The 25,248-nt window shown below is 41.9% G+C and overlaps 1 protein-coding gene across 15 annotated transcripts in view; it reads right to left on the minus strand.

Annotated features, from left to right (window-relative positions):
• UBAP2 (ubiquitin associated protein 2) overlaps window positions 1-25,248 on the minus strand; it is a 134,146-nt gene that overhangs the window by 102,178 nt on the left and 6,720 nt on the right. For 8 of the 15 annotated variants that reach the window (XM_064578990.1, XM_064578989.1, XM_064578979.1 and 5 more), the window contains exons 2-3: window positions 22,663-22,837; window positions 21,473-21,645 (exon numbers count right to left, since the gene is read on the minus strand). The exons of 4 other annotated variants lie outside the window; for them this stretch is intronic. In XM_064578990.1, the coding sequence (XP_064435060.1) occupies window positions 21,473-21,512 (40 nt within the window). In that variant the 5' untranslated portion in view covers window positions 21,513-21,645; window positions 22,663-22,837. Of the gene's footprint in view, window positions 1-21,472; window positions 21,646-22,444; window positions 22,608-22,662; window positions 22,838-25,248 lie in introns of all 15 variants that reach the window. 3 more of the 15 variants (XM_064578980.1, XM_064578981.1, XM_064578983.1) reach the window with 3 other exon arrangements.

Here is a 25,248-nt window from a genome sequence, read left to right on the forward strand (position 1 = left end):
TTAAGTATATGTACCTAAATGCCAGCTAACAGAAAAAAGTCAATTTCTACGAAATTGTCTATGACTACTTTTGCACTACGATGGCAGTACTGAATAGCTCTAACACAAGCAAGGCAGAAAATATTGACTACCTGGCCCTTAACAGAAAGTGTTCCAACCCTTTCAAAAAATATATAAATAAATAAAGATTTTATTCATTTATTTGACAGAGAAAGAGAGCACAAGCAGGGGAAGCAGCAGGCAGAGGGAGAGGGAAAAGCAGACCCCGCACTGAGCAGGGAGCCCAATGCGGGGCTTGATCCTGGGAGCATGACCTGAGCCAAAGGCAGACACTTAATGGACTAAGCCACACAGGCACACCTGTTCCAATGCTTTTTAAAAGGTTCATGTGTAAGAGTGATAAATCTCCCTCAACTACATATTTAACTTAACTCCCATCAAAATTCTAACAAGGTTGTGTTTTTTTCAAGTTAATTTACATTCTTTAGTAATCTCTACACCAAAGTGGGGCTCAAACTCACAACGTGGAGATATAGAGTCAGACACTCCTCTGACTAAGCCAGCCAGGCACACCCCTCTAATAACGTTTTATTGTCTAAAACCTGACTAGCTGATTCTAAATTAACACGGGGAGCGAACAGTCAACACCAGTCAAGATACTCCTTCAAGGGCGCCTGGGTGGCTCAGTCGTTAAGCGTCTGCCTTCAGCTCAGATCATGATCCCAGGGTCCTAGGATTGGGCCCTCGCATCGGGTTCCCTGCTCGGGGGGAAGCCTGCTTCTCCCTCTCCCACTCCCCCTGCTTGTGTTCCCTCTCTTGCTGTGTCTCTGTCAAATAAATAAATAAAATCTTTAAAAATATATAATTTCTGGGCGCCTGGGTGGCTCAGTTGGTTAAGCGACTGCCTTCGGCTCAGGTCATGATCCTGGAGTCCCGGGATCAAGTCCCACATCGGGCTCCCTGCTCGGCAGGGGGTCTGCTTCTCCCTCTGCCCTCTTCCCTCTCGTGCTGTCTCTCATTCTCTCTCTCTCAAATAAATAAATAAAATCTTAAAAAAAAAAAGAAAAAATATATATAATTTCTTTTTTTTTATTTTATTTATTATTTGAGATAGAGTGAGAGCCAGGAGCCAGAAGGAGAGGGAGAAGCAGACTCCACACCAAGCAGGCCCAATGTGGGACTCAATCCCAGGACCCTGAGATCTTGACCTGAGCCGAAGGCAGACATTTAACTGACTGAGCCATTCTGGCGCCCCACAGATATAATTTCTAACAGAGATGGCAGTACATGTGATGAGAAAAGGTAAACTTTTAAAGAAGTGAGGTTGAAAGGAGTGGTTGATTATACTTTTTTAAAAAATGATTTTTTATTAGACCATACATTAAAAAGCCAATTTTAGGGGCGCCTGGCTGCCTCAGCCAGAGGATCATGCAACTCTTGATATCAGGGTTTTGAGTCTGGGCCCCACATTGGATGTACAGATTAATTAAAAATAAAATCTTAAAAAAAAAAGCCAATTTACAAGGGGCACCTGGATGGTTAAGTCAGTTAAGCGTCTGACTTCAGCTGAGGTCATTATCTCAGGGTTCTGGGATCAAGCCCCACATTGGGTTCCCTGCTCGGCGGGGAGTATGCTTCTCCCTCTCCCTCTGCCCCTCCACCCACCCCCCTCATGCTCTCTCTCTCGAATTAAAAAAAAAAAAGCCAATTTACAAGTATTTTAATGATACGCAAAAAGCAAAATTACAAATTTCAGGAAACAGGGCGCCTGGGTGGCTGAGTCGGTTAACCATTTGCCTTCAGCTCAGGTCATGATCCCGGGGTCCTAGAATCAAGTCCCGCATTGGGCTCCCTGCTCAGCTGGGAGTCCGCTTCTCCCTCTCCCTCTGCCCCTCCTTCCTGTTCATGTGCTCCCTCTCGCTCTCTCAAACAAACTCTTAAAAAAAAAAAAAGGAAAGAAAAATACTATGGGGCATCTGGAAGCTCAGTCAGAAGGGTATGTGACTCTTGATCTCTCTCGAGCCCCTGTTGCTATAACAATCTAGCATTATTTAATGAAGGTGAACATGTATATACCCTATGATTTAGCAATTCCACTTCCTGGCTTATACCCCCTCCCCAAGATATATATACCTCTAGCACATCTATACCAAAAAACATGTAACTAGTATGTTCAAGGCAACAATCCAAACACCATCTTCAATATATTCCTACCAAGGAATACTATAAAGCAGTGAAAATGGATAATAGCCATACACATGTTGGCTGAGTCTCAGTAACATACTCTAAGGGAAAATGAAAAAGAAAACACAGTGACTGAAGAATATACATACTATGGTTACATTAATACTCAGAAGCATAAATAATTATTAATTTTGTAAAAAGGTGTTAAAATTATAAGGAAAAGCAAGGAAAGGATAAACTCAAAATTCTGGATAGGGGTTCACTTTACCTAATTCACAGGTTGGGACTGGGAAGTAGCAGACCATGAATTTCAAAAGATTTTTTTCTTAACTAGGTCATGGTACATGAATTTTTTTTTGTTCTTCCTATTTATGTATTTTATAAATGTTGATCATTGATTATACACTTCTTCACATAAAATCTCTGAAGTCAACACGTTACAATCATCAATATCTAAGTATTCTATTCTATATACTCAATATTTGATAAAAATTTAAAGTAATGTATACTTGAAAAACAATCAATCAGAAAATAACAATCTGCCCTAATAAACAAACATGCAAAATTAAAATGCAAAGTTTCATGATCATTTTCATTTCTGGCCTAGTGACCCAGAAGGATAAAGATAAATAGTTCAAATAGAATAGATCACACTAACAAGCCCTTAAGTTTCTATCAAAGTCCATTTAAAATATTCCACAACAGGCTACAGATTTCTAGAATTTTATTTCCTAATGCTTTTAATATATTAGCTTCTCTTTAAATACAACAGTACTTATATACAATATGTATTTTAGTTTACTATTTTTTCTAAATTTAAATTTCCTTCCTAATCATATCATAAATAAGACCAGACACTCATCTTGTTTTGTTCCTTTCACTACTTAGTAGCTACCAATATAAGAGACATTTGGTAAGTGTGTTGAAATAACATGCTACAAAAGCTGGTAACTTTTAGAAATTAAGAATGATCTGAGAAAGAACAAATCCTAGCAGAGCCAATGATTCCAAAAAGAACAATAAATGGAATTCTATTTTCCAGAACAATCAATTACAGAGACCTCAAAACAAGCTTTCCTATGATGTGGAACAATGTTCCCCTATTTGTAAATCTTACAGATCTCAGGTTAATGAAATGACACTATACTAGCATTTCTAGGTATCTTTTTGACCTGTGTATCTTTTCTTAAAGAGCCACCCAGGTGCCCCTTGACCTGTGTATCTTAAAATAGAGGAGACTAACTGAAATTCAGTGTACGAATTCAGGCATCCACAAGAAAAATTATGCTCCTGAAAACTATTTTAGCTAGAAAAGGTCTGACAAACTTCTTCTAAGTTAGCTATCCTAGTATTATTTACTTATTTTCTCAATAGGTCCTCTGTTAATTGGAATGCTAGATAAAAGCAACAGACATATTACTACACTGCCTTTTACATAAACTGGAATAGTAAATAACCAATTAAAAAGAATATATCGGGGCACCTGGGTGGCTCAGTCGTTAAGCATCTGCCTTCGGCTCAGGTCATGATCCCAGGGTCCTGGGATCAAGCCCCACATCGGGCTCCTTGCTCAGCGGGAAGCCTGCTTCTCCCTCTCCCACTCCCCCTGCTTGTGTTCCCTCTCTCGCTGTCTATCTCTCTGTCAAAAAATAAATAAAATCTTTAAAAAAAAAAAAAAAAAGAATATATCACATGCCAAATATTCTGATTTAAAACTTAATATATTGGGTTTTTTTTAAGATTTACTATTTGAGATAGAGTGCATGCACATGTGTGCGTGCGGGGCGGGGGGGGGGCAGAGGGAGAGGGAGAGCATCTCAAGCAGACTCCCCAGTGAGCCATTGCACAACCCTTAGATCATGACCTGAGCCAAAATCAAGAGTCAGACACTTAACCAACTGAGCCACCCAGGCGCCCCAAAACTTACTGTATCTGAATCTGTCTCTCCGTCAGTATCAGTACACATTTTGAATCTTTTTTCTGAGTTCAGCCATTTTGATAGTTTGCTGGTTTGGGTTTACTGTTTTGGTTGTATTATATGGAACAAGGTTAACTGTTTTGCCATGATTATTTTTAGAGCTTTCTCTGAGTTTAGTGTTCTCCAATATGAATAAATACACATGAACAAATACACTTAACTATAAAGTACCAACACATGTTAAAACATATTAATATTTCTGGGATGCCTGGGTGGCTCAGTCAGTTAAGCGTCTGCCTTGGGCCCAGGTCATGATACCAGGGTCCTGGGATCAAGTCCCACATTGAGCTCCTTGCTCAGTGGGGAGCCTGCTTCTCCCTTTGCCTGCCGCTCCCCATACTTATGCTCTCTCTTTCTAATAAAACCTTTAAAATTTATATATATGCATATATGTATATACACACACACATACATACATATATATCAGTATTTCTGAAATAAAGGGATTACTTGATTATTTCTAAAATCACCTCTGAGCACTATGTAATTCTATCTTAAGTATCTAAAGTTAAACATCCAATCAAAATCTGACTGGTGTTCCTGGAGTAAAACTTTAAAAAGTCATTTTTAGTTTACATAGATTTCCAAACAGTTGCTTTTCTACTGAAGAACCTTTTCTCATTCATCTTTTGAACTGTTTATTCCCCTATGCTCTCATTTATGAAAATAAACTAGGTACATTAAATATAACAAAATAAGAATTTCTTCTTACAGGAGTGCCATCTGGTGATAAAAATCTGCATGTACAGAAATAAACTTAAGCTAAGTAGAATGGATGCTAAGATTGAGTTTTCTGACTTACCAAAAAAAGACTTTAACTCTTAACAGCCTTGCTATTACAGCCAAACATTTGATATAATGTACCTGAATCTTCATTTGTCAGTCAGCAAAACCATAAACTTTTTTTATGTTTCACTGCCTCAGTATAAACATTAAGACTTTATATCTCCATTGCAATCATCAATCCTCAATCCACATTCAATGTATGTAATTAGACTATAAATAATGTCCCCAGTTCCATGGCTGAACCAGAATTTGAGCCACCCAGGCAACCCAAGCATCCAACTCTTGATTTCAGCTCAGGTCATGATCTCAGGGTCCTGAGATTGAGCCCTGAATCGGGCTCCATGCTCAGCAGGGAGTCCGCTTGAGATTCTCTCTCTCCCTCAACCCCTCCCCCTGCTTACTCACTCTCTCAAATAAATAAATCTTAAAAAAAAAAAAGTCCTGGGGGACACCTGCGTGGCTCAGTCGGTTAAGCATCTGCCTTCGGCTCGGGTCATGATCCCAGGGTCCTAGGGTCAAGTCCCACATTGGGCTCTTTGCTCAGTGCAGAGCCTGCTTTTTCCTCTGCCCCTCCCCCCTTGTGCTCACTTTCATGCTGACAAATAAAATCTTTTTAAAAAAAATTAAAAATTGGGCGCCTGGGTGCCTCAGTTGGTTAAGCAACTGCCTTCGGCTCAGGTCATGATCCTGGAGTCCCAGGATCGGGTCCCACGTTGGGCTCCCTGCTCGGCAGGGAGTCTGCTTCTCCCTTTGACCCTCCCCCCTCTCATGCTCTAGCTCATTCTCTCTCTTAAATAAATAAATAAAATCTTTAAAAATAAAAAAATTAAAATAAAAATAATTTTAAAAATTAATAAAAATAGAAATAAAAAAAGTCCTGGGGCACCTGGCTGGCTCAGTCGGTAGAATATGCTACTCTTGATCTCAGGGTCATGAGTTCATGCCCCACATTGGGTGTAACTTACCTTTAAAAATACAAATTAAAAAAATCTTATTTAATGCTTCAGATGTCCAGCAAAAAACCTCCAAAGATAAAACTGGGAGTTTACAAAGCAAGCACAGAAGAAAAAAAAAAAGTGCTACTGAAATCCTATGGAAAAACAGAGCCCAGGCGCAGCTGGGTGGCTCAGTCCATTGGGCATCTGCCTTCAGCTCAGGTCATGATCCCACGATCCTGGGATTGAGCCCAGAGTTGGGCTTCCTGTTCAGCCAAGGAGTCTGCTTCTCCCTCTTCTCCCTCTCCCTCTGCCTCTCCCCCTGCTCGTGTGCTGGCTCTCTCAAATAAATAAATAAAATCTTTTTAAGAAGAGGGGAAAAAAAAAAAGAGCCCAGAAAATATATTAACAGGGTGTTGTGATTCAACAAACTTTCTTATACTAATTTTAGGGGCGCCTGGGTGGCTCAGATGGTTAAGCCTCTGCCTTCAGCTCAGGTCGTGATCCCAGGGTCCTGGGATCGAGTCCCACATCCGGCTCTCTGCTCAGCGGACAGCCTGCTTCTCCCTCTCCCTCTGCACCTCCCCCTGCTCATGCTCTCTCTCTCTGTATCTGTCTCAAATGAATAAAGAAAAAAAAACTTTCTTATACTAATTTTATATATAAATCTTCTGGAGACAGTGAATTCACAAATCAAAAGCGTAAGTTATCAAAGTAATTATCAACACCTTTAAAAACTGTTACCACCAATGAATTATAAAATGAACAAGGCAAGGAAACTAGACTATAAAACCTTTAACATACTGTCATCACATGGGGAAATTCTATGTCCTTTCTTCTGGACACAGAGTTATGTGTAGTAAATAGCAATAAGCACCCAGTTGCCAGACCAAAGGAATCCAGTTTACACTTGTGTCCCATCCCCTCTATCACTCTCCACCCACAAGAACTACTACCCTCAAACATGTTCCAAGAGAATTCTTAGAATAGAAACAGACAAGAGCAAGAGATTCTAAAAATAATCCAGGAGAAACTCATACATATCTCAGGTTCTTGAAGTGAAGGAAACACCAGGTTATTTCAATCTATTCAACCGAATTTTAAAACCCTTATTTACCTCGATTCATCCGAAGTAAATTAAAGATGGGACAGATTAACAGCAGGTAAGAACTGCTACATGTTTAAGCTCTTTAAAAACACTGCCAGCAAAATACCATATAAAGCTTCCTAGATTATCTCAAGTGTAGGAATAGTCTAAATTATTTGTTATATAAGGAAAGTAAGCCAAGAGAATAAACTAACTTGATTAAACTACAGACTTCCTCTGTAGAACGGGTATTTTTAGAAAACATTTTATTAACTGCTGTTTTTTTCAAGGACTTTTTAAAAGATAAGGTACCTCAGTGAAACAGGGGCATTTAAAGTGATTCTAGAGTTTAGAATGAACTGAAAATGGTTAACAACAGCCACTTGCACTTATACTGAAGCTTAAATACCACAAATTCATCCTAAGAGGACCCTAACTTTAAGCCAAAGGGGGGGGTGAGTGGGTGGATAAAAATTTATTTAAAAACCATGTAATATCATACCATAAAAGAAAAACAAGGGCACATCTGATCATTCTGAAAAATTACAGAACACTTTTTGATAACATGCTGAGAACTATGAAGATTTTGCTGAAAGCACCAACCACCAAAGTGCTTTATTTAAGATAGTGTCGCCAAGTGTCAGCAATGGAAGATAGCTCTAAAACCAGGAGACTCACACAATGGTGGGGGGTATCTCATCTACTGCATCAAAAAAAAATCTACATTCCAGAAACAGCAAAGTGAATGTCTCTTTTTCAAAGAGAATGTAATTAACTCAAGTCAACATAAATTAGTCAGCTAAGGGCTCAACTACTAAAAACAAAATATACAATTTGTGTTCAAGAAACAAGTCTCCATCAAGAATGCTCAGAGGTGCACTGTTCACTCAGTCCTAAGACCAGTGGCACCGGGACTATCTTAGGAATAGGGGTCCTTCATCTTTATGAAAATTTGATTCATTCATTCATTCTCAAAAGCCTAAAACCCTTAAGCAAGTAAAATAATAACAGCTGCAAACACATACTGTTTACTATGTGCCAGATACTACTGAAGGGCTTTATATACGCAGTATTAAGTCATTAATCTTACAAACAACACTGAAGTACACACTAATACATACTCCCATTTTACAGACAAGAAACTGAGATACACAGATTCACAGCTAGCCAGTGGTAAAGCCAAGATTCAAATCCAGGTCATCTGCCTCCACAGTCTGTACTCTTAATCACTATGCTATGCTGCAAAGCTAATTGTTAATTATAGATATACAAGACTCCAACTCAGCTTCCTCTTCTTTAAAGCAGTATGACTGGGGCGCCTGGGTGGCTCAGATGGATGGGCTTCTGCCTTCAGCTCGGGTCGTGATCCCAGGGTCCTGGGATCGAGCCCTACGTCGGGCTTCCTGCTCCGCGGGGGGCCTGCTTCTCCCTCTCCCACTCACCCTGCTTGTGTTCCCTCTCTCGCTGTGTCTCTCTGTCAAGTACATAAAATCTTTAAAAAAAAAAATAAAAAATTTAAAAAATTAAAAATAAAGCAGTGTAACTACTGTCAGCATCACCTACATAGCTCATACCTGATATGACAGATCTGGTTCTGGGTCAGTATCTCACCTATCTTCCCAGCCTTTCAGATACCCACAGGCGCTCCCTTGGATCTATATTGTACCGTTGTTGTTATCAGTTCTGTTTCATTATTTGTATTAAGTTCCAATTTGTGTTCTTGCTTTTCGTATTAAGAAAATACCCATTTGGGTGCCTGGGTGGTTCAGTCGTTAAGCATCTGTCTTCGGCTCGGGTCATGATCCTAGGGTCCTGGGATTGAGCCCCGCATCGGGCTCCCTGCTCAGCAGGGGGGCCTGTTTCTCCCTCTTCCACTCCCCCTGCTTGTGTTCCCTCTCTCTCTGTCAAATAAATAAATAAAATCTTAAAAAAAAATACCCATTGGGGTGCCTGGGTGACTCAGTCGGTTAAGTGTCCGACTCTTGATCTCAACTCAGGTCTTGACCACAGGGTCGTGAGTTCAAGCCCAGTGCTGGGCTCCACACTGGGTGTGGAGCTTACTTAAAAAAAAAAAAGACAAGACCCATTAAACAAAAATAGAAAAGACCCATTATTCTCACAAAGGAAATTCATTTATTCATTCCTATAAGAACAGGACTGGTTTATAATGAGAACTTCAAGGGGGTGCCTGGATGGCTTATTCAGGAGAGCATGTGACTCTTGATTTTGGGGTCCTGAGTTCAAGCCCCATGTTGGATGTAGCTATTACTAAAAAAAAAAAAAACTTAAAAAATATATTTTGGGGTGTTTGGCTGGCTCAGTCGGTGGAGCATGTGACTCCTGAACTCAGGGTTGTGAGTTCAAACCCCACATTGGGTGTAGAGATTACTTAAAAATAAAATCTTAAAAAAAAAAAAAAAGAATTTCAACTGATTTGGGAAGCCCAGAGCAGCCAACAAGAGGAACTCTACATCCCCAACCCAGGAGACAATAAGGCAGGCTAGGGTGCCAAAACACTCTAGTATGAGACCCAACTCCATGCAACTAAACTGCTTGTGCTCTACATGACAGGAGCTGACCAAGCTGATACTTTTATTCTCCACAGCTGCTGAGGGCAGGGTCAAGCCTCAAGCAGCTGGTGAACAAGGTTAACTACCCTACAGCCAAGCTCCACTGACAGAGGAGCACAACATTACCTGCTATTCTGTGCATATAATCTGCCCATGGAAAAGTGCTTGTGAACTCAACACTACAGGACATCAAAAATTATTTGTTAAGTCACATTTCCTCTTTCAGGTTACCTAAGGTCAGGGAGGAAAAAGTAATTTTATCTATCACTGCTTCCATATTATCTGTCCCATTCCTGCTGCTTATTTCTTAGCTTTAAACCCTGGGTTTTACCCAGAACCCCGCTCAAGCAGCTACCTTACTACTATCCCTTGGAAAAGTCTCTGATTGGGGCATCTGGGTGGCTTACTCAGTTGAATGGCTGCCTTCAGCTCAGGTCATGATCCCGAAGTCCCGGGGCTGAGCCCCACATCAGGCTCCCTGCTCAGTGGGGAGTCAGCTTCTCCCTCTGCTCCTCACTCAACTCTCCTCCCCTCTCTCTCAAAACAAAAACAAAAACAAATACAAAAGTCTCTGATTATTCATGATCAGTCTTAACCCCTTTTAATCGCCCTTTTTGTTATACTACATAGGATCTCACAAGACTTATTAGGTTATAAGAATAGTATACTCTTTAAAAAAAAGTACTATAGGGGCGCCTGGGTGGCTGAGTCGTTAAGCGTTTGCCTTTGGCTCAGGTCATGATCCCAGGGTCCTGGGATCGAGTCCCACATCGGGCTCCCTGCTCCGCGGGAGGCCTGCTTCTCCCTCTTCCACTCCCCCACTTGTGTTCGTTATCTCACTGTGTCTCTGTCAAATAAATAAATAAAATCTTCAAAAAAAATTAAATAAATACAAAATAAAAAAAGTACTATACTCTTAATTTACATTACATTCAAACAAGCACCCCCCACATACCAAGAGGATACCTTCCTTTAGAGAGTTACTACTCCACAGCCAAGGGAGTAAAGGGTCTGTTTTATAAAGTAAAAAAATTTTTAATTATAAGAAAGACTATAACCAGATTAAAATAGAATTTCTAAAAATCCCTTTACCAGAACAAAATATTAATAATGCCTTCCTCATAAATCCAGTAGTAATTCTTATTAAACAGAGACACAGGGGCGCCTGGGTGGCTCAGTCGTTAAGCGTCTGCCCTCGGCTCAGGTCATGATCCCAGGGTCCTGGGATCGAGCCCCACATAGGGCTCCCTGCGCAGCGGGTAGCCTGCTTCTCCCTCTCCCACTCCCCGTGCTTGTGTTCCTTCTCACACTGTCTGTCAAATAAATAAATAAAATCTTAAAAAAAAAAAAACAGACACATACAAAATCACTATTATCTTGCTCTACTTATATCAGACTCTGTTTACCTTCTTATATATTATTCTCTGGTCTCCCCCCGACACACACACACCAGAGTTTGTACCTTACCCACATATACAAGAGCACATCTACAGTCCACTTTCTGCTTTCAATTTCCATTTCTGAAACCTTCCAAGTTCCTCACAGGCTCTAGCAATAAGGAATTACTGGATGCTATTATCTCTTGCCATTTCTGATCCTGGAGTTGCACAGCGGGCCTGAAGAACCAGGAGAATGGCAAAACAAGTTAAGAAGGAGCCCAGGGGCGGCTGAGTGGCGCAGTTAAGCCTCTGCCTTTGGCTCAAGTCATGATCCTGGGGTCCTGGGATGGAGCCCCGCATCAGGCTCTCTGCTCAGCAGGGGAGTCTGCTTCTCCCTCTCCCTCTGCCCATCCCCCGCTCTCTCTCTCAAAATAAGTAAGATCTTAAAAAAGGGGGGGGGGAAGCCCAGAAAAACTGCAACTCCATGAAACACTAGAAAGTCTCAACCCAGGTTTGTCACTATACTCATTAGCTAAATATGCCATTCTACCCATGTCCAAATGTTAACAAGCGTATCTCCAGAAGCATCAGGAATTTCTCACAAACAAAGTTTAAGAATCTTGAACAGTGGATCACTATCCATCACCATCCCTGGCTGCACAGTACAATCACTTGGGCAACTTCTAAAAAATGAAACCAAATAAAAAATTAAAATTAAAGCAAGCAAGCAAGAAAGAAACCAGGTCCTATTAAAATCAGAGCTACTCAGAATAGGACTCAGATATCAATATTATTTTTTAAGGTTCTCCCAGTAGTTCCTAGAAAGTTAAAGAGTTACCATATGACCAAGCAATTCCACTTCTAGGTACAGACCCAAGAGAATTGGAAAACATACGTTTGCCCAGAAATGTGCACATGAATGTTCACAGCAGCATTATGACAAAAAGCAGAAACAACCCAAATGCCCTATCAACTGATGAATGGATAAACAAGTAAGGAATAACCACACATTATTCAAGTACTAAAAGGAACAAAGTTCTGGGGTGCCAGGCTGGCTCAGTCAATGGAGCATGCAACTCTTGATCTCATGATGGTGGATTCAAGCACCATGATAGGTGTAGAGCCTACTTTAAAAATTAAATTAAGGGGCACTTGGGGCGCCTGGGTGGCTCAGTCGTTAAGCGTCTGTCTTCGGCTCGGGTCATGATCCCAGGGTCCTGGGATCAAGCCCCGCATCGGGCTCTCTGCTCTGTGGGAAGTGTGCTTCTCCCTCTCCCCCTGCTGTGTTCCCTCTCTCACTGTCTGTCAAATAAATAAATAAAATCTTTTTTAAAATTAATTAATTAATTAAGGGGCACTTGAGTGGCTCAGTCGGTTAAGGTCTGCCTTCCGCTCAGGTCATAATCCAAGGGTCCTGGGATCAAGCCCTGCATAAGGCTCCCTTACTAAGTGGGGACCCTTCCTCTCCCTCTGCCTCTGCTGCCCCTCTGCATGTGCTCTCTCACTGTCAAATAAATAAAATCTTTAAAAAAGTAAAATTAAATTAAAGGAATAAAGTTCTGATACATGCAACAATATGGACGAACCTTGAAAACATTATCCAAGGTGACAGAAAAAGACCACATAATTATTATTCCATTTAAAGGTAATATCCAGAATACGCAAATCCAGAGGCAAAAGTAAATTAGTGATTACCAGGGGTTAGCAGCAGGGAAAAATAAGCATTGATTGCTAATGGGTTGGGTTTCTTTTCAGAGTGATGAAAATACTTTTTTTTTAAAAAAGATTTTTATTTATTTATTTGACAGAGAGAGAGATAGCGAAAGCAGGAACACAAGCAGTGGGAGTAGGAGAGGGAGAAGCAGGCTTCCCGCCGAGCAGGGAGCCCGATGTGGGACTCGATCCCAGGACCCTGGGATCATGACCTGAGCCGAAGGCAGACGCTTAACGACTGAGCCACCCAGGCGCCCAGTGATGAAAATATTCTAGAAAGAGATGTCTGCACAGCTTCGTGAATATACTAAAAAACCACTGAACTGTATACTTTAAAAGGATGAATTTTATAATATACAACTTATATCTCAATTTAAAAAAAATTTCTTTTCAGGGGTGCCTGGCTGGCTGACTCAGTAGAACATGCGACTCTTGATCTCAGGGTTGTGAGTTCAAGCCCCACATTGGGTGTAGCGATTACTTAAAAATAAAATCTTAAAAAAGAAAAAAAAAATTGGGATGCCTGGGTGGCTCAGTCAGTTAAGTGTCTGCCTTCAGCTCAGGTCATGATCCCAGGGTCCTGGGATGGAGTCCCACATCAGGCTCCTTGCTCAGCAGGGAGCCTACTTCTCCATCTGTCTGCTGCTCCCCCTGCTTGTGCTCCATCGCTCTCCCTCTCTCTCTCTCTCTAATAAATAAAATTTTTTTTTTTTTAAAGATTTTTTATTTATTTATTTGAGAGAGAGAGAATGAGAGAGAGCACATGAGAGGGGGGAGGGTCAGAGGGAGAAGCAGACTCCCTGCTGAGCAGGGAGCCCGATGCGGGACTCGATCCAGGGACTCCAGGATCATGACCTGAGCCGAAGGCAGTCGCTTAACCAACTGAGCCACCCAGGCGCCCCTAATAAATAAAATTTTTAAAAGAACTGTATTTTAAAAAAATCTTGGGAGGCTCAGGGGGCTCACTTGGTTGAGCATCCGCCTTCGGCTCAAGTCATGATCCCAGGGTCCTCGGATCACGCCCCACATCAGGCTCCCTGCTCCAAGGGAAGCTTGCTTCTCCCTCTCCCACTCCCCCTGCTGGTGTTCCCTCTTGCTGTGTCTCTCTTAGATAGATAGATAGATAGATAGATAGATAGATAGATAGATAGATAGATAGATAGATAGAGATAGATAGATAGATAGATTAGATTAGATAGATAAATAAATAAAATCTTAGGGGCGCCTGGGTGGCTCAGTCGGTTAAGTGACTGCCTTCAGCTCAGGTCCTGATCCTGGAGTCCCAAGATCGAGTCCCCGCATCAGGCTACTGCTCAGCAGGGAGTCTGCTTCTCCCTCTGATCCTCCCCCCTCTCATGTGCTCTATCTCTCATTCTCTCTCAAATAAATAAATCCTTTAAAAAAATAAAATAAAATAAAATATTAGGGGCACCTGGGTGGCTCAGTCATTAAGCGTCTGCCTTCGGCTCGGGTCGTGATCCCAGGGTCCTGAGATCGAGCCTCACATCAGGCTCCCTGCTAGGTGGGGAGCCTGCTTCTCCCTTTCCCACTCCCCCTACTTGTATCCCCTCTCTCACGGTGGCTCTGTCAAATAAATAAATAAAATCCTTAAAAAAAAATAAAATCTTAAAAAAAAAAATCTTGGGGAGCCTGTGTGGCTCAATCGGTTAAGTGTCTGCCTTGGGCTCAGGTCATGATCCCAGCGTCCTGGGATCAAGCCCCGCACTGGGCTCCCTGCTCAGTGGGGTGTCTGTTTCTCCCTCTACCCCTCCCCCTTGCTTGTGCTCTCTCTCACATTCTCTCTCTAATAAATAAAATCTTAAAAAAAAAAAACTTTCCAAGCTTCTAATGTACAACTGGGATGTCAAACTACTACTATGGAATTAGTGGGCCTCAAAGTGTGATGTCAAGACCAGCAGCAGCATCACCTGAGAACATCACAAATGCAAATTCTCAAGGTCATTCCAGACCTACAGAACCAGAAATTACGTTCAGAAAGACAAGTTTGGGGGCGCCTGGGTGGCTCAGATGGTTAAGCGTCTGCCTTCAGCTCAGGTCATGATCCCAGGGTCCTGGGATCGAGCCCCACGTCCAGCTCCTGGCTCAGCAGGGAGCCTGCTTCTCCCTCTCCCTCTGTATCTCTGTGCCTCGAATGAATAAATAAAAAATAAATAAAAAAATCTTTAAAAAAAAAAAAAAGAAAGAAAGACAAGTTTGTGTTTTTTATTCTTTTAAGTAATCTCTACCCTCAATGTGGGGCTCAAACTCATGACCGTGAAATCAAGAGTCACACACTCCACTAAATGAGTCAGCCAGGTACCCTAGATCGGACTCCTTGCTCAGAGGCGAGTCTGCTTGTCTCTCTGCCCCTCCATCCTCCCCACCCCCCCACCCCCGGCTCGTGCATGCACACCCGCACTCTCTCTCAAAATAAATAAACTATAAATAAATAAATAAATAAACTATAAATAAACAAACTATAAATAAATAAATAAATAAATAAATAAATAAATAAATAAATAAATAAAAAATCTAGTTGGTGAGGGCGCCTGGGTGGCTCAGTTGGTTAAGCGACTGCCTTCGGCTCAGGTCCTGATCCTGGAGTCCCAGGATCGAGTCCCGCATCGGGCTACCTGCTCAGCAGGGAGTCTGCTTCTCCCTCTCCCGCTCCCCCCTCTTGTGCTCTTTCTCTCTCTCACTCTCTCTCAAATAAATGAATAAAATCTTTAAAAAAAAAAAAAAAATCTAGTTGGTGAGCATCCTTTCAGTGTTTTCTATTTGTTTTGCATCACTGTCATCCACTAGAAATGGCTGTATCATGCTTTTATCACAGAACATTGAGATATAAACGACTATGTAAAAGCAACACAGCATTGTAATTATAGCACCTCAATTATCCTGTTCAGCTACAGAATCCAGTATTATGGTACTCTGAAAGAAAACTCCCTAAGGGCCAGGATGGTTTTGGTTCCAACATTTTTTGAAATAAATGCCTTCTAAAATGCAACACATACCTCCCATCTTTGAGAAATACAGTAAAACAAACATCATTTAACTTCTGATTCTACATCAGTTATTGTAACCATGTGATGGGTAAAGTGGGAAATTTGTCTGTATTCTTTTTGTTTTTTGCTGTTTTTTGTTTTGTTTTGTTTTTTTCCTAAAGTAAACTCTACACCCAACATTGGGCTCAAATCCAAGACACAAGATCAAGAGTCCCATGCTTTACCAACTGTGCCAGCCAGGCACCCCAGTCTGAATCTATTCTAACCCCAGGACATACCTAGGAACTTCTTTCCTAAATATATCAATCCTGTCTTTCCTGTCCCTGGCCTCTTTCTCTAAAGTGGCACCATTTATGCCTCTGCACTTCTGGGCAGCACAGTATGGCTACTTTTCAAAATTAGTTTCTTGGGGCGCCTGGGTGGCTCAGTCAGTTGAGCGTCTGCCTTCGGCTCAGATCGTGATCCCAGAGTCCTGGGATCGAGCCCCACATCCAGCTCCCTGCTTGGTGAGGAGACTGCTTCTCCCTCTGCCTGCAGCTCTGCCTGCTTGTGATCTCTCTGTCAAATAAATAAAATCTTAAAAAAAAAAAAAAAGGTCTCTGTTTTTTTCCCAAAAATAGTTTCTGAACCCAAGGACAATGCAATGTTTCAAACTGTCATTTATTTTATTTTTATTTTTTAAAGATTTTATTTATTTATACATGAGAGACAGAGGCAGAGGGAGAAGCAGGCTCCCCGCAGAGCAGAGAGCCCCATGTGGGACTCGATCCCAGGGCCTGGGATCATGACCTGAGCCGAAGGCAGACGCTCAACCAACTGAGCCACCCAGGCGTCCCCAAACTGTCATTTATTTTAAAATCATCTGCACAGGGGCACCTGGGTGGCTCAGTTAAACATCCGACTCCTGATTTCTGCTCAGGTTGTGATTTTGGAGTCATGACACTGAGCCCCGTGTGGGGCTCCACGCTGAGCGTGGAGTCGGCTTGAGATTCTCTCTCTCTCCCCGCCTCCCCCTGCTCATGCTAAATAAATACACATAAAATCCTTTTTAAAAAAATAAAAAAATAAAAATCATCTGCATTATTTTTAACTCATTCATGAGTTTAATGGGGGGACAGGGGGGCTTCCCACCAAGCCCTTGAGTAGCTTAAGCCCTCAAACCTCGATTTTCAGCAGTCTGCATAATGACTTCTAGGATAGCTTGAGTGATTAAGAGACGACCCTACCCACATGCCAGCATCCACTCATGTCAGCATGCATTTTATCAGGAAGGGAGGAAAGGAAGGAAAGAAAGAAGAGGGCCTACTTCCTGAGTATTAACAAAAAAGTGGTAATAAATTGCCAAGTGAATGTTCCCATCTCAAATTCTTCAGTCCCTAACCCTACTTTAATGTGGCTCTTTCCCAACCATGTTCAGCTGCATTAGTCCCACCTATCCTCTCTGGAAAGAATCAAGTGAAGTCTCAAGAGACCTTCTGAGGGAAAGGGTATGCAGAGGAGATGCCTTCTCCTTTTGGCTTATTTCCTCTTCATAAGACCCAGTGAGAAAGGGAAAGAAAGGTGTCAAACCATAGGTTAACTGACCTCACCATCCTTGGGGATACAAGTTCAATAAGCCAAGTCATATTGACCACAATCAGTCACAAAAATCAAGAATCCTTTATTCTTGATACTCTAAGCCAAAACATTACCTAAACCAAAATGTCAGTTTACTCATTTCTTTTTTTTTTTTTTTTTTTTTTTTTTTTTTTTTTTTTATTTTTTATTTTTTTTAAGATTTATTTATTTATTTGAGAGAGAGAGAATGAGAGACAGAGAGCACGAGAGGGAAGAGGGTCAGAGGGAGAAGCAGACCCCCCGCTGAGCAGGGAGCCCGATGCGGGACTCGATCCCGGGACTCCAGGATCATGACCTGAGCCGAAGGCAGTTGCTTAACCAACTGAGCCACCCAGGCGCCCTACTCATTTCTTATTTTAAGATTTTATTTATTTGACAGAGAGAGAGACAGCGAGAGAGAGAGAACACAAGCAGGGGGAGTGGGAGAGGGAGAAGCAGACTTCCTGCTGAGCAGGAAGCCTGACAAACAGCTCGATTCCAGGACCCTGGGATCATGACCTGAGCCGAAGGCAGACACCTAACCAACTAAGCCACCCAGGGACGCCTCATTTCTTATTTTCAAGCACAGAAAAGCCATAATGATGGTCAATGCAGGAAAATTTCCAACTCCAAGCTGTGAAAAGAACTTCAAGAAATTCCATATATAACAACACTCAAAAATGTTACCTAGTTCAATTCATAATCACTTGAAAGTTTTAGTTCATATCTCACAAAACTTTACAAATCTCCAATTCTTACTGAAGACAGATAAGAATATTTCAAGTTATTCTCATTTTTCACATTTCTGCATGAACTAAACATTGGACACTCAATTGTTATAAATATTTCACAACTAATTTATAAAAGTTCAGTATATCCATTATTAAACCATTCCAAGACAGCTATACCATCTCTAGCTATTACTGTAAGCCAAAAATATAAATACTGATTTTTAAGTACTTAAGACCCACAGTTTTTCACTACAGTTCTCCAACCTTCCTCATGAATGAGAATATAGTCTGAGTTGTTTTAAAAAAAAAAAAAAAACGTGTAGGGGTGCCTAGGTGGCTCAGTCAGTTTAAAGTCTGCTTTCAGCTCAGGTCATGGTCCCAGGGTCCCGGGAATGTGCCCCACATCAGGTGCTCCTGTTCAGCAGGGAGTCTGCTTCTCCCTCTCCCTCTGCCTGATGGTCTTGTGCTCTCTCTCTGTCAAATAATCTTTTTAAAAATAAATAAAAATAAAATGTATTTGTTTTATTCTAATGGCAACTTCATTACCATTTCACTCACACCAAAAGCAATTTTTAAAATGTCAGTTACCTGAAGAATGTATCAAAATATAGTCACACGATCCATTCAAATGTTAACACACCTGTCACTTATACACCAGGCTCAGTTTTCATTCAAATGCCAAATACAAAAATCCTTAATAAGGAAATCTCCCACCACTACTATCAAGAAAATATTCCCTATCCTTTCCCTTCTCAGAAGTATGTGTATAGGGGCGCCTGGGGTGGCTCAGTGGCTCAGTCATTAAGCGTCTGCCTTCAGCTCAGGTCATGGTCCCAGAGTCCTGGGATCGAGCCCCGCATCGGGCTCCCTGCTCTACGGGAAGCCTGCTTCTCCCACTCCCACTCCCCTGCTTGTGTTCCCTCTATCGCTGTCTCTCTCTGTCAAATAAATGGATAAAATCTTTAAAAAAAAAAAAAGAAGTATGTGTATAAAAACCTGCTCAACTATTCCCTACATCTACATTAATCTCAAAAACAAAGGCTTACAAAAATTACCATCTAAGCACTCTGGGAAACTGCATGTTCTATCTTGTAACCAATGACTATTTCAGCTGTGTATCTCAAAAAGATTACAGGGGCGCCTGGGTGGCTCAGTCGTTGGGCATCTGCCTTCGGCTCAGGTCATGATCTCAGAGTCCTGGGATCGAGCCCCGGATCGGGCTCCCTGCTTGGCGGGAAGCCTGCTTCTCCCTCTCCCACTCCCCCTGCTTGTGTTCCCTCTCTCGCTGTGTCTCTGTCAAATAAATAAATAAAATCTTTAAAAAATAATAAAAATAATAACTTTAAAAAAAAGATTACACTCACTGCCTCCACTTCCTCACTAAACATCTCAACTTTTAGTGTGGTTTCCCTCACCCTCACTCCAACAGTAGGAAAAATGCTATTCCCCAGGTCACTACTGACCTCCACCTAACTGTCAAATCTTTTTTCTTTTCTCATTCTTTCACCTGTCTCTGGCATTCAACACATTTCATAATTTATTCCTTTGGTCTCAGACACCACACCACCCTGATTCTCTTTTTTCCTAAGATCCTCAGCCACATGACATCATTCTCCCAGGCCTGACTTGTAAAACTGTTCATTCTTGAGCACATTCTCCCTTCCCACAGAAATTTTATGCTCTACTGGCATCAATAATTACCTCCAACTTTAAAGCAAAAGTGAAAGATCTTATGTTTCTCCAAAGATTCAGCACACATCTAACTGCCTACTAGGTATCTACACTTACAACGGAACTCATCCAAAAGCACCTCGTTTGAAGACCTACGAAATTTTCCAAGGGACCAATATTTTTCAGTGTTCCAGAGTCCGAAACCTTTAAACCATTCTTTTAATGCCACCATTTCTTCTCATACCCATTTAAGTCACAAGATTTAAGACCTTGGGGCACCTGGGTGGCTCAGTTGGTTAGGCGTCTGCCTTCGACTCAGGTCATGATCCTTGGGATCGAGCCCCACATCTCCCTCTGCCACTCCCCCCTACTGTGTGCGTGCTTGCACACGCTCTGTGTTAAATATCTTTAAAAAAAAAAAAGATTTAGGACCTTATATCTATGCCTTCCTTTACAATTCTGTCTGCCATCAACTCTGTGTAAGTACCTGAATTAAGGATCATTGTATTTAAAGCCTCCTTGTCTTGGGCGCGTGGGTGGCTCAGTTTGTTAAGTGACTGCCTTCAGCTCAGGTCATGATTCTGGAGTCCCAGGATTGAGTCCCTAATTGGTGTCCCTGCTCAGCAGGAAGTTGGCTTCTCCCTCTGACCCTCCCCCCTCTCATGCTCTCTCTCTCTCTCAAATTAAAAAAAAAAAAAGCCTCCTCGTCTTAAAGGAATAGTTATATAGCCCTCGTCCAGTACTACTTCTGATATGTCAGCATCACATACATAACCCAGCAATTATAAGGTAACTTCATCAACTATATTATTAGTAATTGCCTCCTCTCTGGTTCACGGAAACTTCCTGCCCTCATATACTTGTCTGACCTACCTTAATTGTGAAACTGATTGCAAAGTGGCCCGCTTAATCTTCTAGAATACTGCTAAAATCCACCATCATCTGTTTACAAAGCAACTCCTTGATAAAATACAAACTCTTGGGGCACCTGCGTGGCTCAGATGGTTAAGCGTCTGCCTTCGGCTCAGGTCATGATCTCCATGTCCTGGGATTGAGCCCCATGTCAGGCTCCCCTGCTCAGCAGGGAGTCTGCCTCTCCCCCTCTCTCTGCTCTCCACCCCCATGCTCTCTATCTTTCTCAAGCGAACAAACAAAATCTTAAAAACAAAAACAAATAAAAACCTCTTTATTCCTTTCTGATTCCTACACTTTGGTCAAACTGGCCTTGCCATACTCCCAAATTGCACCTTTTTGCCTCCACCTTCCACAGGCATGTTTTCTCAACAGCATACTGAACATACCCCATTTTCTTATTTTCTGTCCCTTAATACAAACAGCAATTACTCTCTACTTGATGTCCATAACTCCATGGCATTTTAGGCCCTACTTAACAGCAGCTTGAGTCCTTACGTGTAATTTTCATATAACTTTATAGCTTTCTTCTGACTCTGTTCTCACAGTGTGCTATCAATTGACACTTCTCAGTGTCGTATGCCTGACCTCCTTATAGATGCACCTAAATTGGCAGAGGGCTTAGAGATCAGTTCACCACGCCAATTAAAACAGCGAGTAAAATCAGAATGAAAAACCAAAGCAAAGGCAGCATTTCTTTTAAACCACAGAATCAGGGCGCCTGGGTGGCTCAGTTGTTAAGTGTCTGCCTTCGGCTCAGGTCAGGATCCCAGGGTCCTGGGATCGAGCCCCGCATCCGGCTCCCTGCTCAGCGGGGAGCCTGTTTCTCCCTCTCCCTGCCACTCCCCCTGTTTGTACTCTCTCTCTCTCTCTGTAAAAAAAAAAAAAAAAACCTGACCCAAAGAAAACAATGTGAGTAACTTACAGTGAGAGTAACTGGAGGGGCGCCTGGGTGGCTCAGCCATTGGGCGTCTGTCTTCGGCTCAGGTCATGATCCCAGGGTCCTGGGATCGAGCCCCGCATCGGGCTCCCCGCTCTGCGGGAGGCCTGCTTCTCCCTCTCCCACTCCCCCTGCTTGTGTTCCCTCTCTCACTCTCTCTGTCAAAATAAATAAAATATTTAAAAATAAAATAAAATGAAACAATTAAACAGAGTGCCTGGGTGGCTCAATTGGTTAAGAATCTGCCTTCGGCTCAGGTCATGATCCCACAGTCCTGGGATCGAGGCCTACATTGGGCTCTCTGCTCGTCAGGGAGTTTGCTTCTCCCTCTCTCTCTCCCCCTCTATGTTCTCCCTCCTATCTCTCTCTAATAAACAAAATATTTAAAAAATAAAAAAAAATAAAAGATAGCTCAAATTGTCTAAAAAATAACCCCACAATATCTTCTGTGGTAATAAAACAGTAAAAGCCCTATATTAACAAGATTTTTATTCTTGTAATCACCGTCTGGACTGTTCTGTAATATACAGGGGTATTCTCCCACCATTACCTTAGCACTCCCAATCACAAGGAATTAAAAAGATACTAAATAAACTGAAGTACCAAAGCTAAGAATTTTCAAGAGGTCATCTGGTCTCCAGCAATTCAAAGAAGTGTTTCACGGTCGGTTGATACACCAGGAAACTTCTAATCAAAATAAAATGAGCCCCTGACTGGGGAAAAATTGAGACATTCAAGTTGTTACTACTGGGGCACCTGGGTGGCTCAGATGGTTAAGCATCTGCCTTCGGCTCAGGTCATGATCCCAGGGTCCTGGGACCGAGCCCTGCATTGAGCCCAAGCAGGGAGCCTGCTTCTCCCTCTCCCTCTACTGTTCCCCCTTCTTGTGCTCTCTCGCTCTGTCAAATAAATAAAATCTTTAAAAAAAAAAAAAAAAAGTTACTATTAAAAACTGACCCATGGGTGCCTGGGTGGCTCAGATGGTTGTGCGTCTGCCTTTGGCTTGGGTTGTGATCCTGGGGTCCTGGGATCGAGTCCCACATCGGGCTCCTTGCTCAGTGAGGAGCCTGTTTCTCCCTCTCCCTGCCGCTCCCCCTGCTTGTACTCTCTCTCTCTCTCTCTGTAAAAAAAAAAAAAAAAAACCTGACCCAAAGAAAACAATGTGAGTAACTTACAGTAAGAGTAACTGGAGGGGCGCCTGGGTGGCTCAGTCATTGGGCGTCTGCCTTCGGCTCAGGTCATGATCCCGGGGTCCTGGGATCAAGTGCCGCATCGGGCTCCCTGCTTGGCGGGAAGCCTGCTTCTCCCTCTCCCACTCCCCCTGCTTGTGTTCCTGCTGCTGCTATCTCTCTGTCAAATAAATAAATAAAATCTTTAATAAAAAAAAAAAAAAAAAGAGTAACTGGAGTGCCTGGCTGGCTTAGAGGAATATGCGACTCTTGATCTCAGGGTCGTGAGTTCGAGCCCCACGTTGTGCATAGCCCTCACTTGTAAGTAAATAAATAGAAGAGAATAACTTAGTTTCTCTTGGGGTACCTAGCTACCTCAGTCTGTGCAACATGGGACTCTTGATCTCAGGGTTGTGAATTCAAACCCAATTTTGGGTGTAGAGGTTACTTAAAAAAAAAAAATCTTTAAAAAAAATAAATAGGGGCACCTGGGTGACTCAGTTGGTTAAGCGGTCGGTCGATACACCAGGTCATGATCCCAGGCGGCTGCCTTTGGCTCAGGTCATGATCTCAAGGTCCTGTGATCGAGCCCCATGTCAGGCTCCCTCCCCAGAAGAGACTCTTCTTCTCCCTCTCCCTCTGCTCCTCCCCCTGGCTCATGCACACTCTCTCTAAAATAAGAAATCTTTTAACTAATAAATAAATAAAATAAAGTTTCTCTTTTACTAGCTGCTACAAATAAACTACCAATGGCGGCCAAACAAAAGATACAATAATATAGTAATCAAAATAATAGCAAATTCTAATAAAACTGAACTAAAACTGACGCAAAATTCTGGGTTTGTTTTTTTTTTTTTTTTAAGGAGGCTCCATTCCCAGCATGGAGCCCAACGTGGGGCATGAACACACAACGCTGAGATCAAGACCTGAGATGAAATCAACAGCTGGACACTTAACTGACCAAGACACCAGATGCCCTTTTCTTTATTTTTCAAAGATTTTATTTTTTTTAAGATTTTATTTATTTCAGACAGAGCAAGCCTGAGTGGGGGGGGAGGGGGGGAGAGTCAGAGGGAGAGGGAGAAAGAATCTGGAGCATTCTCCAAACAGAACCCCAATGTTGGGCTTGATCTCATGACTTCTGAGATCACAACGTAAGCAGAAACCAATAGTCAGACGCTTAGACTGCACCACCCAGGTGCTCCTCAAAATTTTATTTTATTTATTTTTTTAAAAAGATTTTATTTATTTATTTGACAGAGAGAGACACAGCGAGAGAGGGAACACAAGCAGGGGGAGTGGGAGAGGGAGAAGCAGGCTTCCCGCCAAGCAGGGAGCCCGATGCGGGGCTCGATCCCAGGACCCTGGGATCATGACCTGAGCCGAAGGCAGACGCTTAACGACTGAGCCACCCAGGAGCCCCTTGTTTTTCTTTTTAAGAGAAGCTCTTTATTATAAAGAGATACTTGCTAAGGAAATATTTAGACATATATGTCAAGATGTTTCACTTTACTTTCCAAAACATTCAGCCTCGGGGCGCCTGGGTGGCTCAGTGGTTAAGCGTTGCTCAGGTCATGATACCAGGGTCCTGGGATCAAGCCCTGCGTTGGGCTCCCTGCTCGGCGGGAAGCCTGCTTCTCCCTCTCCCACTCCCCATGCTTGTGTTCCCTCTCTGTCAAATAAATAAATAAAATCTTTAAAAAAAAAAAAAAAAACCCAGCCTCAAAAGACAAATGTGCATCATAGAAAGCAAAGTCATGGGCGCCTGGGTGGCTCAGTTGGTTAAGCGACTGCCTTCAGCTCAGGTCATGATCCTGGAGTCCCGGGATCGAGTCCCGCATCGGGCTCCCTGCTCGGCAGGGAGTCTGCTTCTCCCTCTGACCTTCCTCCCTCTCATGCTCTCTTTGTCTCTCATTCTCTCTCTCTCAAATAAATAAATAAAATCTTTAAAAAAAAAAAAAAAGCAAAGTCAATGTAGCAAAATACTAAGTAGTGACTCCAGGTCAAAGGTATACATGTGTTCATAATACTCCTTCAGCTTTCATAGATTTAAAAAATATTAAATTAAAAAGTTGAAGGAAATCAAACAGAAATAATCAAAACTGCAAAAAGAACAGAAAAACAATAAACACAAGGCAAGTAAAGACTTTGATAGCAAAAAATATATACAAAATATCCGAAATTATAATCAACAATGACAGTCTCCATGCTCTAGTTAAAAGACAAGTTGGCAGGAGATATTAGCAAAGCAAAATCTAGCTGTGTGATGTTCACAAAAGATGTAACTAAAACATCCCACTAGAATTGCCAAAAACATTTAAAAATTAAAGCAATACCAAATGTAGATAAGGATGTGGAACTCTTATCAACTCAGTCTTGAGAATTTAGTTCTAACGTCTAAGGTATTCATTTTATGTATGAATTTAACTTCTTCCCTAGGCTTCTAGAATGATTTCAATTATGTACATCTTCTAGAAAATTGAAAAAATAATCACTCAATTTTCTGTGTTCTGTAGTTAAGATGAAGAGCCTCATTAAAAATGAGTATACAACACAGTTTGGGTTCACCTAGTAAAGTTACACATACTACAA

This window comes from Mirounga angustirostris, unplaced genomic scaffold, assembly GCF_029215605.1.
Source record: "Mirounga angustirostris isolate CCGP_5_RB_7025 unplaced genomic scaffold, mMirAng1.0.hap1 SCAF_15, whole genome shotgun sequence".
In the NCBI taxonomy this organism is placed as follows: Eukaryota; Metazoa; Chordata; class Mammalia; order Carnivora; family Phocidae; genus Mirounga; species Mirounga angustirostris.